Below are 12,644 nucleotides of genomic sequence, written 5' to 3'. Positions count from 1 at the left end.
AAGCATGTAATAGACCACACACACACACGATGAGAGCGGATTAGACTTTTGTGATGTTTATTGATTGATGATCCAAAAACAGTCTTCACCTAGCAAAAGCATAATGCATAAGACAGGCATTTCACGAAGAAAGAGAGAAAGGAGGGACAATATGATAATAGTAATAAAAAATAAACAGAGTGAAATGGAGCAGAGGGTTTAATAAAATACAAATATTCGAATTTCCTCAAATCAATGGCATCACTTACCAACTAACCGAAATCATTCACTTTGTACAAGAAACAATGGATAGTAAAAAAAAAAGGATGAGGAGAATAAAAGGCATGAAATCAACATGACATTCACAAGCTGTAAAGACTAATACCACATACTGATACTGTAAATATATGAATAAAAATAAAGGTGGCACTGAGCTTCAAATATATATATTATATCTCTACAACAATAATGTTCACTCTGAAGTTACCTCTGTGTGTGCTCTCTTGTGTGTGGGGGGGGGGGGGGGGGGGGTCCGGTGTGATTCAGTCACTGTGTGCGTCCCAAATGGCACCCTATTCCCTTTATCGTGTACAACCTTTGACCGGGGCTCCTGTCAAAAGTAGTGCAGCCCTATACAGGGAATAGGGTGCCATTTGGGACACGCTCCATGGCTCTTAGTCTAGTATGGGTCATATACAGTAGGATTGTTGCATGACATATTTTGGGTGCAATGCAGTAGCCTGGAATCCAAACTGATATGCTCCATGAAGAAACGGAGCATATCAGTTAAAAATCCCTTCTAACATTCTAGCCTCAGATTATTATCCAATCAGGCTGCATTTCCCTTCTGATCAACTGCTGCAGGGTCTGTGTGTCCCCCAGATGGCATCCTATTCCCTAGGGTGCCATTTGGGACACAGCCAAAGTCTCTTCCCATGCATACATCAGTGTGACCTCAGAGAGGCCAGCCAATCAGAGCCATCCATCAACTCTGCCCATATGATCTTTGATCCCTGTTCTTACAGGCTGTAGAACTTGAGGCTCCTGTCCATTCCGGTGGAGGTGAGGAACTGGGCGTGCTCCCCGAACGCCACGCCAGTCACCACCCCAGTGTGTTCTGGGTAAAGAAAAACAAAACAATAACAGGCAAAAATGTTAGACTTGAAATCAACTCAAAAGGATGAGTTGACGCACACCCAATAAAGTTGGGGAGGTGCTGATAAACGGAATAGTAAACTTCAGATACACTTTTTAAATATTTCATAAGATACTGTATATACACACATTTGCTATTATCATCATCATCCATCCAGGCACTTTGAAGACCCACCTCTAGACCACTGTTCCCAAGCTAACTCAGCAGTACAGCAGTATAACACACACACTGTGCATTCTCTTACCTGTGAAGTTGAGGACCTCGGACCACTGCTTACAGATGTAGACCCTGATGTCAGTGCCACCCACAGCCAGGTACGTCCCACTCTGGTCAAACACCAGGGACTTCACCTGAGGGAGAGGAAAGAGACTCACATATCCTTTACCTACATTGACAGGGAAGTTCAGTGCAAGGAGATTACAGTATTCATACAGGGCAGAACGTTGCTAGCCTGGGTACAAGTCGGTTTCTGCTCTCTTGCAAACTCCTTATGGAATGGTCATGCCAGTGACAGAAATGAAAGAATGCAAGAGCACAGATGTGGGACAGGGCAGATTGTAGCACGACTAGCTTCTGAATGTCCAGTCTACAATGGCTCTCTCAAACAGCAGCGGATTTCTTAGATAGTGCACTAGGCTCTGGTCAAAAGTAGTGTAGGGGATAGGGGTCATTTCAGATGTGCACAAATTATTTTCTGCTCTTCTTACTTCATAGTTGTTGTCCAGGGTGATGGTTTTGAAGTTTTTCAGCTTCCTCAGATCCCAGAGCTTCACTGAGCTGTCCTGGGCACCTGGAGACAGGAGAGGTGGTGAGGTGAGCAGGGCCAAAAATGTACTCAGATTTTTTTAACCAGCCAAAATATTTTGGTTTGCAATAATTACACCAAAACACACACACAAAAAAACAGATGAGCGTACTTTAATGTTTCTAAAACAATAAAATGTATAACTAGTAAGAAGTTGTGGTATATTGTTTAATTTCATTTTTTTGTGATCCTGGTCTCTTAACCAAAATATCAGATGACACATAAATGTTCACCTGCCCCTTTAAGGGGGAGGTTACCATGGTAACGCAAATCTGCCAGTGAGATTGAGTCTGAATAGTAGACACATTGTCTTCTCTTTCCTAGCAGATGAAACTCAAACATTAAAAAACAACCTAGCTTGTGAATAAAACAATGTAAATAGCCAAGAAACAAGGACAAAGTCTCACTTAGGTAGACTTTCGTAAATTATACCAACTTTTATGCCAGTGTGCAGCGCTTCTAAAAATGAATATTTCAACTCAGCTCTTCATGTGCAGTTGCAGTACAAGGTGGGATAAAAAATAAAAATAGATAATAAAGCAGCTTACAAACATGGTCTCTTTTTTTGTTGTCTTGAGTAAAGCAGCTCCAAAATGCAGGTGTTTCAGCCTAGCTCAGTGCTTTCTGTGGTGGTGGGGCAGCCAGTGGAAAATACAGAGCGTAGGGGTTGGTAATGTTCTACAGTTGCACCGTAATTGGCTCACTGTTCTGTCACTCATGGGGACACTACCTCATGCAAAATCTACAGGGAGAGCTCGAAAATTCAAGCCTCTTGGGTGCTGCTATAGATTTACATTAGAAGTGCCCATCCAAGAAGGCTCAAGGTCATTGGCCATAAAATGACGTCAAATCAAGTTATATCTACCGTAGTTTTGATTGGACTGATCATGTCAACATCATACTTTCGAAATCGTAGTTAGCAAGTTAGACAAGCAGTCATTATCGTGAATCAAGTCGACAATCTACTGGCAAATCCTTTTCAATCCTTGTCATATGAAGATGAATTATAAATAAAGGTATTGGTGCCCATGGGCCATAAACATTATACAACAACTTGGAAATCACAAATTCAACAATGAGTGGTTTGGAAGGAATCAGTGGCTAACTGCAAGCGTTGCATAGCCTGCTATTCAGTGGAGTGGGTGTGTAGTCCAAGTCTGGGTTTAAGGTCTCTTGAAAGTATAAACGTTCACATGCCATGAGCCAGAAAAGGTTGAATACATTGGCTATGCTGTCAATACAGGAAACTGGAAAATCTTAGACTTCAGTGAGTTCAAGACACCTGGGAACTCTGGGAAAAAATGAGCTCCGACTGGGGAAAATATGTTTTGAAAAATCATCCAACTTGGAATTCCAGGTCGGGAACTCAGGCCTCTTTCTAGAACTCTGACCTGAAGATCACTGACGTCATGATTCAACCTTGTTGTCCCCCCCCCCCCCTAGCTTGTTTTAGAGAAATGTAATCGAATATTGTAAGAGCTTTCATTGTCTGCTTATATGCCCCCTTTATTTATCCTAAGGTTCTGACTTTGTGTACAAGGAGAATACTGTAAGAACGTAGCATCTTCTGAATTCTGTCGCTGTACATTTCAAAAGTGCTGAACAAATAGTTATCTTGACTACGTACGTCCTAGCTCACTCATTGTCTTAATCGAAATTACGGATTGCCTCTTATCCGCTCGTCCTCCCCTTGTGCCATAGTTTGTACATCTCAATTTACATTAGAAACCACACTTGTTTAAGCAAGTCATCCATATCAGCCATGTTTTTTTTAAAGGCAGTAAATGAGGTTGAATGAACTGTTTGGCTGCCATACAAGGCTCCGCTGATAGCCAGGTGTAGCAGTGGTAAGGTGTTGGGGCTGCTGTTGGGACAGCTTTATGTAGGCCGTAACAGTTTGTGGGCACCGTTTGTCACCGTTATAGTGCAATTCATGTATTCTTTAGTGTTGCGTTGTGTAGTGGCTTTGCTGGCATGCATCCCAAAAAATGTGGGGGAGTTTGCCCCACCAAAATGTATATGCTAAAATCGCCAGTGTGTAACACACAGGAACAAAGACAACTTTTCACACAGTCACTCAGACAGAGAGTAACAGAGACTGACACACACACAAGCTAGTCTTCTCTCTCACACACTTCTCTCACACACACAAACAGCAATCTCACCTGTAGCCAGGTAGTATCCGTTCTCAGAGAAGGCGATGGAGGTGACGGGGCCGATGTGGCCAGGGAAGTTGGCCACGTTGGTGCGCTCCTTCAGGTCCCAGATCTTGATCTGAGAGTCGGCCGTCCCCGTCCCGAAGATCAGACCGTCAGGGTGGAACTGAGCACAGGTCAGAGCTGGAGGGGCACAGGACAGGATGTGTAAAGAACATGCATTTGCAATGTATCAGTGTGTTTTCAGAGAGTACAGGGGACGGGTTGGTTAGAAATATTACTACACAGTTAGGTACTAGGTCAGTCAATTCACAGGGGGGGAGGTTAAATGTTATTGTTTATTTGTATCTATTTACATAGGAAAGACACCCTGGCATTTAAGGGGCCTGATATGTTTTTATTTAACCTTTATTTAACTAGGCAAGTCAGTTATGAACAAATTCTGACCCCACATTTAGCAAGTTGTACTTTTGGATACTGACAGACAATGAGAGGAAGCTGGTGCCTAGCAACATGTGGTCAATAAAACGTCTTGTCCCTAGCAACATGTGGCCAATAAAACGTCTTGTCCCTAGCAACATGTGGCCAACAAAACGTCTTGTCCCTAGCAACATGTGGCCAACAAAACGTCTTGTCCCGAGCAACATGTGGCCAACAAAACGTCTTGTCCCTAGCAACACGTGGCCAATAAAACGTCTTGTCCCTAGCAACATGTGGCCAACAAAACGTCTTGTCCCGAGCAACATGTGGCCAACAAAATCTTGTCCCGAGCAACATGTGGTCAATAAAACGTCTGGGAAGACAGAGAGAGAGAGGTCCAACGGTGTGGTCCAGCGATTAGAAATGCCACAGTCGCCATGGGTTCAAATCCAGCCCACTGCCCTTTCACTCACCCTCCCGCTACTGCCCTGTGGTAGACTAGTGTCCTGTCTGGGGGAGGAGGGGGTGGACTGATACATCAAGCTGCCTCACACTACAGAAACAGGACAGATACTCCTGCCCTATGGGCCGTTCTGGCTTGGATAAGGCTTACTTACTCCTATCTTTCATGTCTTTTCAACACAGTCTTATCTCCTCAATTAAAAATATTTGAGTGGGAGAGAGATGGAAACCCTCACCACATCCTGTAGCCTCATCAGTGACTTTGGTGAGAACACGACCTGTTTGGATGTCAGAGAAGGCCCAGTACTGATGGAGAGAGAGAGAAGGGAAGAGATAGACATTAGAGAAAGAGGGGGAGACAGCAGATTGCGAGAAAAATCATAATAACAGGTCTTTACATAACAATACCGTTCTCGACATCCAAATCCACGTGTGTGTTGTTGTGTGTGTACATGTGTTGCGTGTGTGTCTGTGTGTGTATGCGTGTGTGTGTTTTACCTGATCCTCGGAGGAGCTGAGCAGGTAGTCTCCGGTGGCGTGGAGGGAGAGCCCAGTGACGCTCGCCTCGTGAGCCCGCACCACCTGGACACAGTTGCCCCCGGTAACGGACCACACACGGATAGTGCTGTCTGGAGAGGCCGAGAACACTACCGACTGGAGGGAGAGAGCGAGAGGAGGAGAGTGCGCAGAGAGAGAAATTGTTGAGGTAAGGCATATTAGAGTTAGAGAGTAATTCCAGTGCAAGACATTGCTGCTGACTATGTAAATGGAGAGTAAAGGAAAGGAAGTGTGTGTGTGTGTGTCTCACCTGAGAGGGGTGGTAGATGACAGAGGTGACCTTCTTGGTGTGTCCTTTCAGGGTGGCGATGATCTGCTCCTCCTTCTTATCAAACACCACCACGTTCTTATCAGCCCCGCCTGTAGAGGGAGACAGAGAGAGAGGTTAGGGATTGTATCTGGGTCTGGCCAGGGTCTTCGTCCCAAACGTCACCCTTCTGGTCAAGAGTAGTGCACCATACAGGACATGTAGAGTAACTGTTGGGACACAGCCATAGTATTTTTTGTTTCCTCAAGGGAGGAATTTTGATGGTATTCACACAGAAACAATGTGTGTGTATATCTACAATGGGCAGTAGACCGTGTGTGTGTATATGTGTGTATGTCTCACCAGTGAGCACTTTGTTGGTGTCGGAGGGACACAGGTCCAGAGACAGGATCCCAGGCACACTGGCACTGTGGAGACCCTGAAAGAAAGAAAGAAAGAAAGAAAGAAAGAAAGAAAGAAAGAAAGAAAGAAAGAAAGAAAGAAAGAAAGAAAGAAAGAAAGAAAGAAAGAAAGAAAGAAAGACAGACAGACAGCATTTAGGGTTGTGTTCAGTGGGCATGAAACGGAAGAAAAATGATCTGAAACAGGAAGGAACTTTTCTGACCTTGCCCATGGTTTGAAGAATAAGTGTTCCAATACCAGCCATAGCTAGAGGTCACACACACACACACACACACACACACACACACACACACACACACACACACACACACACACACACACACACACACACACACACACACACACACACACACACACACACACACTCACAGCATGGGTAGCCACTTGTCTGTACTTGCTGAGGTCCTCCGTTCGGACCAGCTCTTCTGGAACCGTCTTTCCTCTCTGTGGGAAGAGAGAGATGGTAGAGGTGAGGTTTGGACAAAAATTGTCTCCCAGTGTGGCTATGTCCCAAATGTCACCCTATGGCCCCTGTTCAAAAGTAGTGCCCTATGTAGGGAGTAGGGTGCCATTTGAGACACAAGCCCATAGCTTATACTCAGCTGACAACTGGTTGGACATTAGGTTGGTTCTTCTATGAATAACAGGGAAGTTGTTTGAAAAGGACTTCTTCGGTGTTTGAATAGGTACCTTCTTTCTCTCCGTGGTCAGGACAGTGGCCTTGTCTTGCAGCTGTGGAGAGAGGCGGACATCTTAGTATAGGTCACTCTGTGCTGTGTAGTGTGACAGCATGGTTGATTGGTTATTTCAAGGTTTTATACCCCACGGCCTTATATGGTACTATTTGCAATGAACGCTCATGATAGTCTAGTATAACGGTGTGGTATCGTTTCTCTTGTACTGTGGATGTGAATGTACGTGAGGTCATGTGTCATCTCTTACCTTCTGTATGATCTCTGGCATCATTCCCACCTGCTCACTGACGTCCATGGGCTCTCCTGCACCTCCAGCCTGTGAAATGAAATACAGAATGAATAACAAAATGAGAATTGTACATTTCTTATTCGAAAATGTGTTTGCGTCAGCTGTCCAAAATTATTTTTATATTAACAAATAGATACTACAACTTTACAGGTCTCAGTTAGACCGAAGGACTTCAAATCAAGAAACAGACTTTTTGAGCTCATGCGTTTATGAGAAGTTAACCATCAAACCAGTTAACTATCAAATTAAACGTTTATGAGAAGTTAACCATCAAACCAGTTAACTATCAAATTAAACATATTGACTGAAGGCTATGAGCCAATCACTGACCGTGACAGAGGGCTGGGAAGCGACTGCCTGAGCCACCACCAATCCCGCCTGTGGCTTCAGAGTGGCCAGAGCTACGGGGAGAGAGAAGGGTAAAACAAAGAAAAGGAGAAATGAGAAGTGACGCCCCATGGCCACTAACATCCAAAGCTGTTTCCAGATGAACATAAAAGAGTGTGTGCAAGTATGCTTGTGTGTGTGCTTGTGTGTGTGTGTGTGCTTGTGTGTGTGTGAATGTACAGTGGCCAAAAAAAGTATGTGAACCGTTTGGAATTACCTGGATTTCTGAATAAATGTCATAAAATGTCATAAAAGGTGATCAGATCTTCAACTTAGTGACAACAATAGACAAACACAGTGTGCTTAAACTAATAAACACACAAATAGTATTTTTCTTGTCTACAAAAGTATCTCTAAAAGCTTTGATGTTCATCAGTCAAAGGTAAGACAAATTGTCTATAAATATAGAGAGTTCAGCACTGTTGCTACTCTCCCTAGGAGTGACCGTCCTGCAAAGATGACTGCAAGAGCACAGTGCAGAATGCTCAATGAGGTTAAGAAGAATCCTAGAGTGTCAGCTAAAGACTTACAGAAATCTCTGGAACATACTAACATCTCTGTTGACGAGTCTACGATACGTAAAACACTCAACAAGAATGGTGTTCATGGGAAGACACCACGGAAGAAGACAATGCTGTCCAGAAAAAACATTGCTGCACGTCTGAAGTTTGCAAAAATGCACCTGGATGTTCCACAGCGCTACTGGCAAAATATTCTGTGGACTGATGAAACTAAAGTTGAGTTGTTTGGAAGGAAGGAAGGAACACACAACACTATGTGTGGAGGGAAAAAAAGGCACAGCACACCAACATCAAAACTTCATCCCAACTGTAAAGTATGGTGGAGGGAGCATCATGGTTTGGGTCTGCTTTGCTGCCTCAGGGCCTGGACAGCTTGCTATCATCAACGGAAATATGAATTCCAAAGTTTATCAAGACATTTTGCAAGAGAATGTTAGGCTATCTGTCCGCCAATTGAAGTTTAACAGAAGTTGGGTGATGCAACAGGACAACGACCCAAAACACAGAAGTAAATCAACAACAGAATGGCTTCAACAGAAGAAAATACACCTTCTGGATTGACCCAGTCAGAGTCCTGACCTCAACCCGATTTAAAATGCTGTGGAATGACCTCGAGAGCAGTTCACACCAGACATCCTAAGAATATTGCTGAACTGAAACAGTTTCGTAAAGATGAATGGGCCAAAATTCCTCCTGACCGCTGTGCAGGTCTGATCCACAACTACAGAAAACATTTGGTTGAGGTTATTGAGGCCAAAGGAGGATCAACCAGTTATTAAATCCAAGGGTTCACATACTTTTTCCAACCTACACTGAATGTTTACACGGTGTGTTAAATAAAGACATGAAAACATAATTGTTTGTGTGTTTATTAGTTTAAGCAGACTGTGTCTGTCTATTGTTGTGACTTAGATGAAGATCAGATCAAGTTTTAGGACCAATTTATGCAGAAATCCAGGCAATTCCAAAGGGTTCACATACCTTTTCTTGCCACTGTATGTATAATCATATGTGTTGAGTGTACAAGCATGCGTGTGTGTGTGTGTATATGTCTCTCACCCTCTCTGGCGGCAGTGACCTCCTTGGTGAGACGGGCGATGACCCTGCAGGCGGCGTCGTGCTGGTAGAGGGCGTGGCTTAACTCCTGACGTGTCGTCTGTAACTGCTGCCTCAAGGTGAAACTGTGGAGCATCACCGCATCCTGAGAAAGCGAGAGTTTTAGAAGTGTGTGTGTGTCTCAGTTCAGACACAGCGAAGGGGAGTGTAGGAGACTATACATGGACTCACCCACTCGTCCTGCAGAGCTTTGAGGATGGCTGGGATACTGGTGGATGAGGGAGCTTTGGGTCTGATGGGGTGAGAGACTGAGGCAGGGGGAGACAAAAATAGCTTCATGTGTTGATATCTTTTGACTCCTGACTAGTGGGGTTATCATTGTTGTTGAAGTGGCAGAATGCACTCTAGCCTAGAGATTTTGCTGGGCACCATGCAGGAATAGTTGGAAGTCAAATGGTGTGGATAACCCTTATTGTGTTAACTTCAGCTCGGCATCAGATCTGAACACACTCTCCTCCGTGTCTCCCTCACCTTTAATGTCTATCAGCTGTTCCTCTGAAAGAGGCTGCCTATTCATAGGGTCGGTTCCATTCTCGGCGATGTACTTCTCAATCAGCCGCCGCTCGAACACCTGGTTGGACACCGGCGACACGCAGGGGTGCTCCGGCACCTCATTCGAGACTGGATGGACGGTAGAGCGAGAGGGGGGAAGTTAGCATGCCCGAAATTACAATAGAAATACGGCAAACATTACTATAGTCAGAAGATGGAAGAACACGTTGCAGTTTAAGTGTACTTTGCAAATAAATAAACTCAGCAAAAAAAGAAACATCCCTTTTTCAGGACCCTGTCTTTCAAAGATAATTAAGGTCACAGTTCTGAAAACTTAGGACACTAAAGAGGCCTTTCTACTGACTCTGAAAAACACCAAAAGAAAGATGCCCAGGGTCCCTGCTCATCTGCGTGAACGTGCCTTAGGCATGCTGCAAGGAGGCATGAGGACTGCAGATGTGGCCAGGGCAATAAATTGCAATGTCCGTACTGTAAGACGCCTAAGACAGCACTACAGGGAGACAGGACGGACAGCTGATCGTCCTCACAGTGGCAGACCATGTGTAACAACACCTGCACAGGATCAGTACATCCGAACATCACACCTGCGGGACAGGTACAGGATGGCAACAACAGCTGCCCGAGTTACACCAGGAACGAACAATCTCTCCATCCGTGCTCAGACTGTCCGTAATAGGCTGAGAGAGGCTGGACTGAGAGCTTGTAGGCCTGTTGTAAGGCAAGTCCTCACCAGACATCACCGGCAACAACGTCACCTATGGGCACAAACCCACCGTCGCTGGACCAGACAGGACTGGCAAAAAGTGCTCTTCACTGACGAGTCACGGTTTTGTCTCACCGGGGTGGTGGTCGGATTCACGTTTATCATCGAAAGAATGAGCGTTACACCGAGGCCTGTACTCTGGAGCGGGATCGATTTGGAGGTGAAGGGTCCGTCATGGTCTGGGGCGGTGTGTCACAGCATCATTGGACTGAGCTTGTTGTCATTGCAGGCAATCTCAACACTGTGTGTTACAGGGAAGACATCCTCCTCTCTCATGTGGTACCCTTCCTGCAGGCTCATCCTGACATGACCCTCCAGCATGACAATGCCACCAGCCATACTGCTCGTTCTGTGCGTGATTTCCTGCAAGACAGGAATGTCAGTGTTCTGCCATGGCCAGCAAAGAGCCCAGATCTCACGTCTGGGACATGTTGGATCGGAGGGTGAGGACTCGCGCCATTCCCCCCAGAAATGTCCGGGAACTTACAGGTGCCTTGGTGGAAGAGTGGGGTAACATCTCACAGCAAGAACTGGCAAATCTGGTGCAGTCCATGAGGAGGAGATGCACTGCAGAACTTAATGCAGCTGGTGGCCACACCAGATACTGACTTACTTTTGACCCCCCTCTTTTGTTTAGGGACACATTATTCCATTTCTGTTAATCACGTCTGTGGAACTTGTTCAGTTTGTCGCAGTTGTTGAATCTTATGTTCATACAAATATTTACACATGTTAAGTTTGCTGAAAATAAACGCAGTTGACAGTGAGGACGTTTCTTTTTCTGCTGAGTTTAGTAACACCGATGTCAAGCTGGTCCAGTATACAATGTTTGAAAAAGGATGCTTGCGAATTGAAATGTAAAACATGCATAGGGTGACAATAATAAGGGAAGGTTCTAGAGACCTTTTTTGATATTTGCGGTCTATGCAGTTACCGGTAACGTTACGGAAGGGCAGCTCAACTCATTCATTTGAACTTACTTGCACAAACCAGGGACATTTTCCGTAGCTAGCTAAACCCTCGTCGTTCGTTTCCTCCGAGATCACCGTATCAGTACAGATAAATGAATGTTCTTCGGATCCAACTGTACCTTGTTTTTGTGTTGATTCTCATATAATAATAATCCGGCTAAATAAAATGTTGATGGATGAATTTTCCTTTCCGTATTCTGCGCACCCTGTTCCGCGGCTGCGCGTGTTGGGTACAGATCCGACTATTGCATGCTGGGATAGCACGAGTCCCCCGACCCCCCCTAGTCTGTAGTCCCCAACAAACTAAAGTGTTATTCAAAATCCTTGGGACGCCCGTACCCTAATGCTTAACCCCTAGCCGTACCCATTTTAAATGTAAACTTCAATGGGGGCAAGGACACCCCGAAGATCCCGGATAGCAAGGACCAACAAACTATAGATAAATAACAGAGAGAGCCTAAATAATATATGGTCATCAAAATGTGTCAAAGGCAGTGCTGAAATGTTTGAGAATCTGCTTTCACCATTCACCATTCACCATTGGGCTTCCTGGGGGCGCAGCGGTCTAAGGTACTTCATCTCAGTGCTAGAGGCGTCACTAAAGACACCCTGGTTCGATTCCAGGCTGTATCACAACCGGACGTGATTTGGAGTCGCATAGGGCGGCGCACAATTGTCCGGATTTGTCCGGTGTAAGCCGTCAAATTAAATAAGAATTTGTTCTTGCCTAGTTAAATAAAGGTTACATAAATAAACCCACGAAGAAGTAGACTTATAGTTTAGACAAGAGGGCTAGGACTATAAATAAAACCAGGCTGGGCACGCCCCCTTCCTCATCAACGGAGCTGCCATGGAGACGGTCAACAACGTCAAGTTCCTCAGCACTCTGAGGAGCTGAAATGGTCAAACCACACGGACACCATGGTGAAGAAGTCACGACAGTGACTCTTCAACCTCAGAAGGCTGAAGAAGCAGCCTATATGGAGGAGGTCAGAGAACTGGCAGTGTGGTGCCAGGACAACAACCTCAATGTGACCAAGACAAAGGAGCTGATCATGGACTACAGGAAAAGGCGGGTCGAACAGGTCCCCATTAATATCAACGGGGTTGTAGTGGAGCGGATCGAGTGTTTCAAGTTCCTTGGTGTCCACATCACCAATGATCTATCATGGTCCAAACACAC

At 45.0% G+C, this 12,644-nt stretch overlaps 1 protein-coding gene across 1 annotated transcript; it reads right to left on the bottom strand.

Annotated features, from left to right (window-relative positions):
• Positions 1–40: 40 nt before the first annotated feature.
• Positions 41–11,710, bottom strand: LOC106609896 (pre-mRNA-processing factor 19). The gene is made up of 16 exons (XM_014208941.3): positions 11,471–11,710; positions 9,686–9,835; positions 9,386–9,462; positions 9,158–9,299; positions 7,521–7,591; positions 7,149–7,217; positions 6,897–6,938; positions 6,576–6,650; positions 6,147–6,222; positions 5,787–5,896; positions 5,477–5,632; positions 5,215–5,284; positions 4,106–4,279; positions 1,843–1,925; positions 1,380–1,485; positions 41–1,096 (listed from the first exon to the last, which is right to left on the bottom strand). Exons 1-16 carry the CDS (start codon positions 11,487–11,489, stop codon positions 999–1,001), a joined length of 1,518 nt encoding a protein of 505 aa, XP_014064416.1. The 5' UTR covers positions 11,490–11,710; the 3' UTR covers positions 41–998.
• Between the last annotated feature and the right edge of the window lie 934 nt (positions 11,711–12,644).

The sequence above is a fragment of the Salmo salar genome, chromosome 08 (assembly GCF_965601325.2).
Source record: "Salmo salar chromosome 08, fSalSal1, whole genome shotgun sequence".
Classification (NCBI taxonomy): Eukaryota; Metazoa; Chordata; class Actinopteri; order Salmoniformes; family Salmonidae; genus Salmo; species Salmo salar.
The sequence above is the reverse complement of the archived record's forward strand: the minus strand, read 5'-3'. Positions and strand labels throughout refer to the sequence as shown.

Excerpts from the sequence above, each read along its gene's own strand:
- LOC106609896 (XM_014208941.3), bottom strand. Across the intron at positions 1,926-4,105 it reads CGGATACTACCTGGCTACAG|GTGCCCAGGACAGCTCAGTG; the intron begins GTGAGATTGCTG and ends TCCTGTCTCCAG. Across the intron at positions 1,097-1,379 it reads CGAGGTCCTCAACTTCACAG|AACACACTGGGGTGGTGACT; the intron begins GTAAGAGAATGC and ends TTCTTTACCCAG.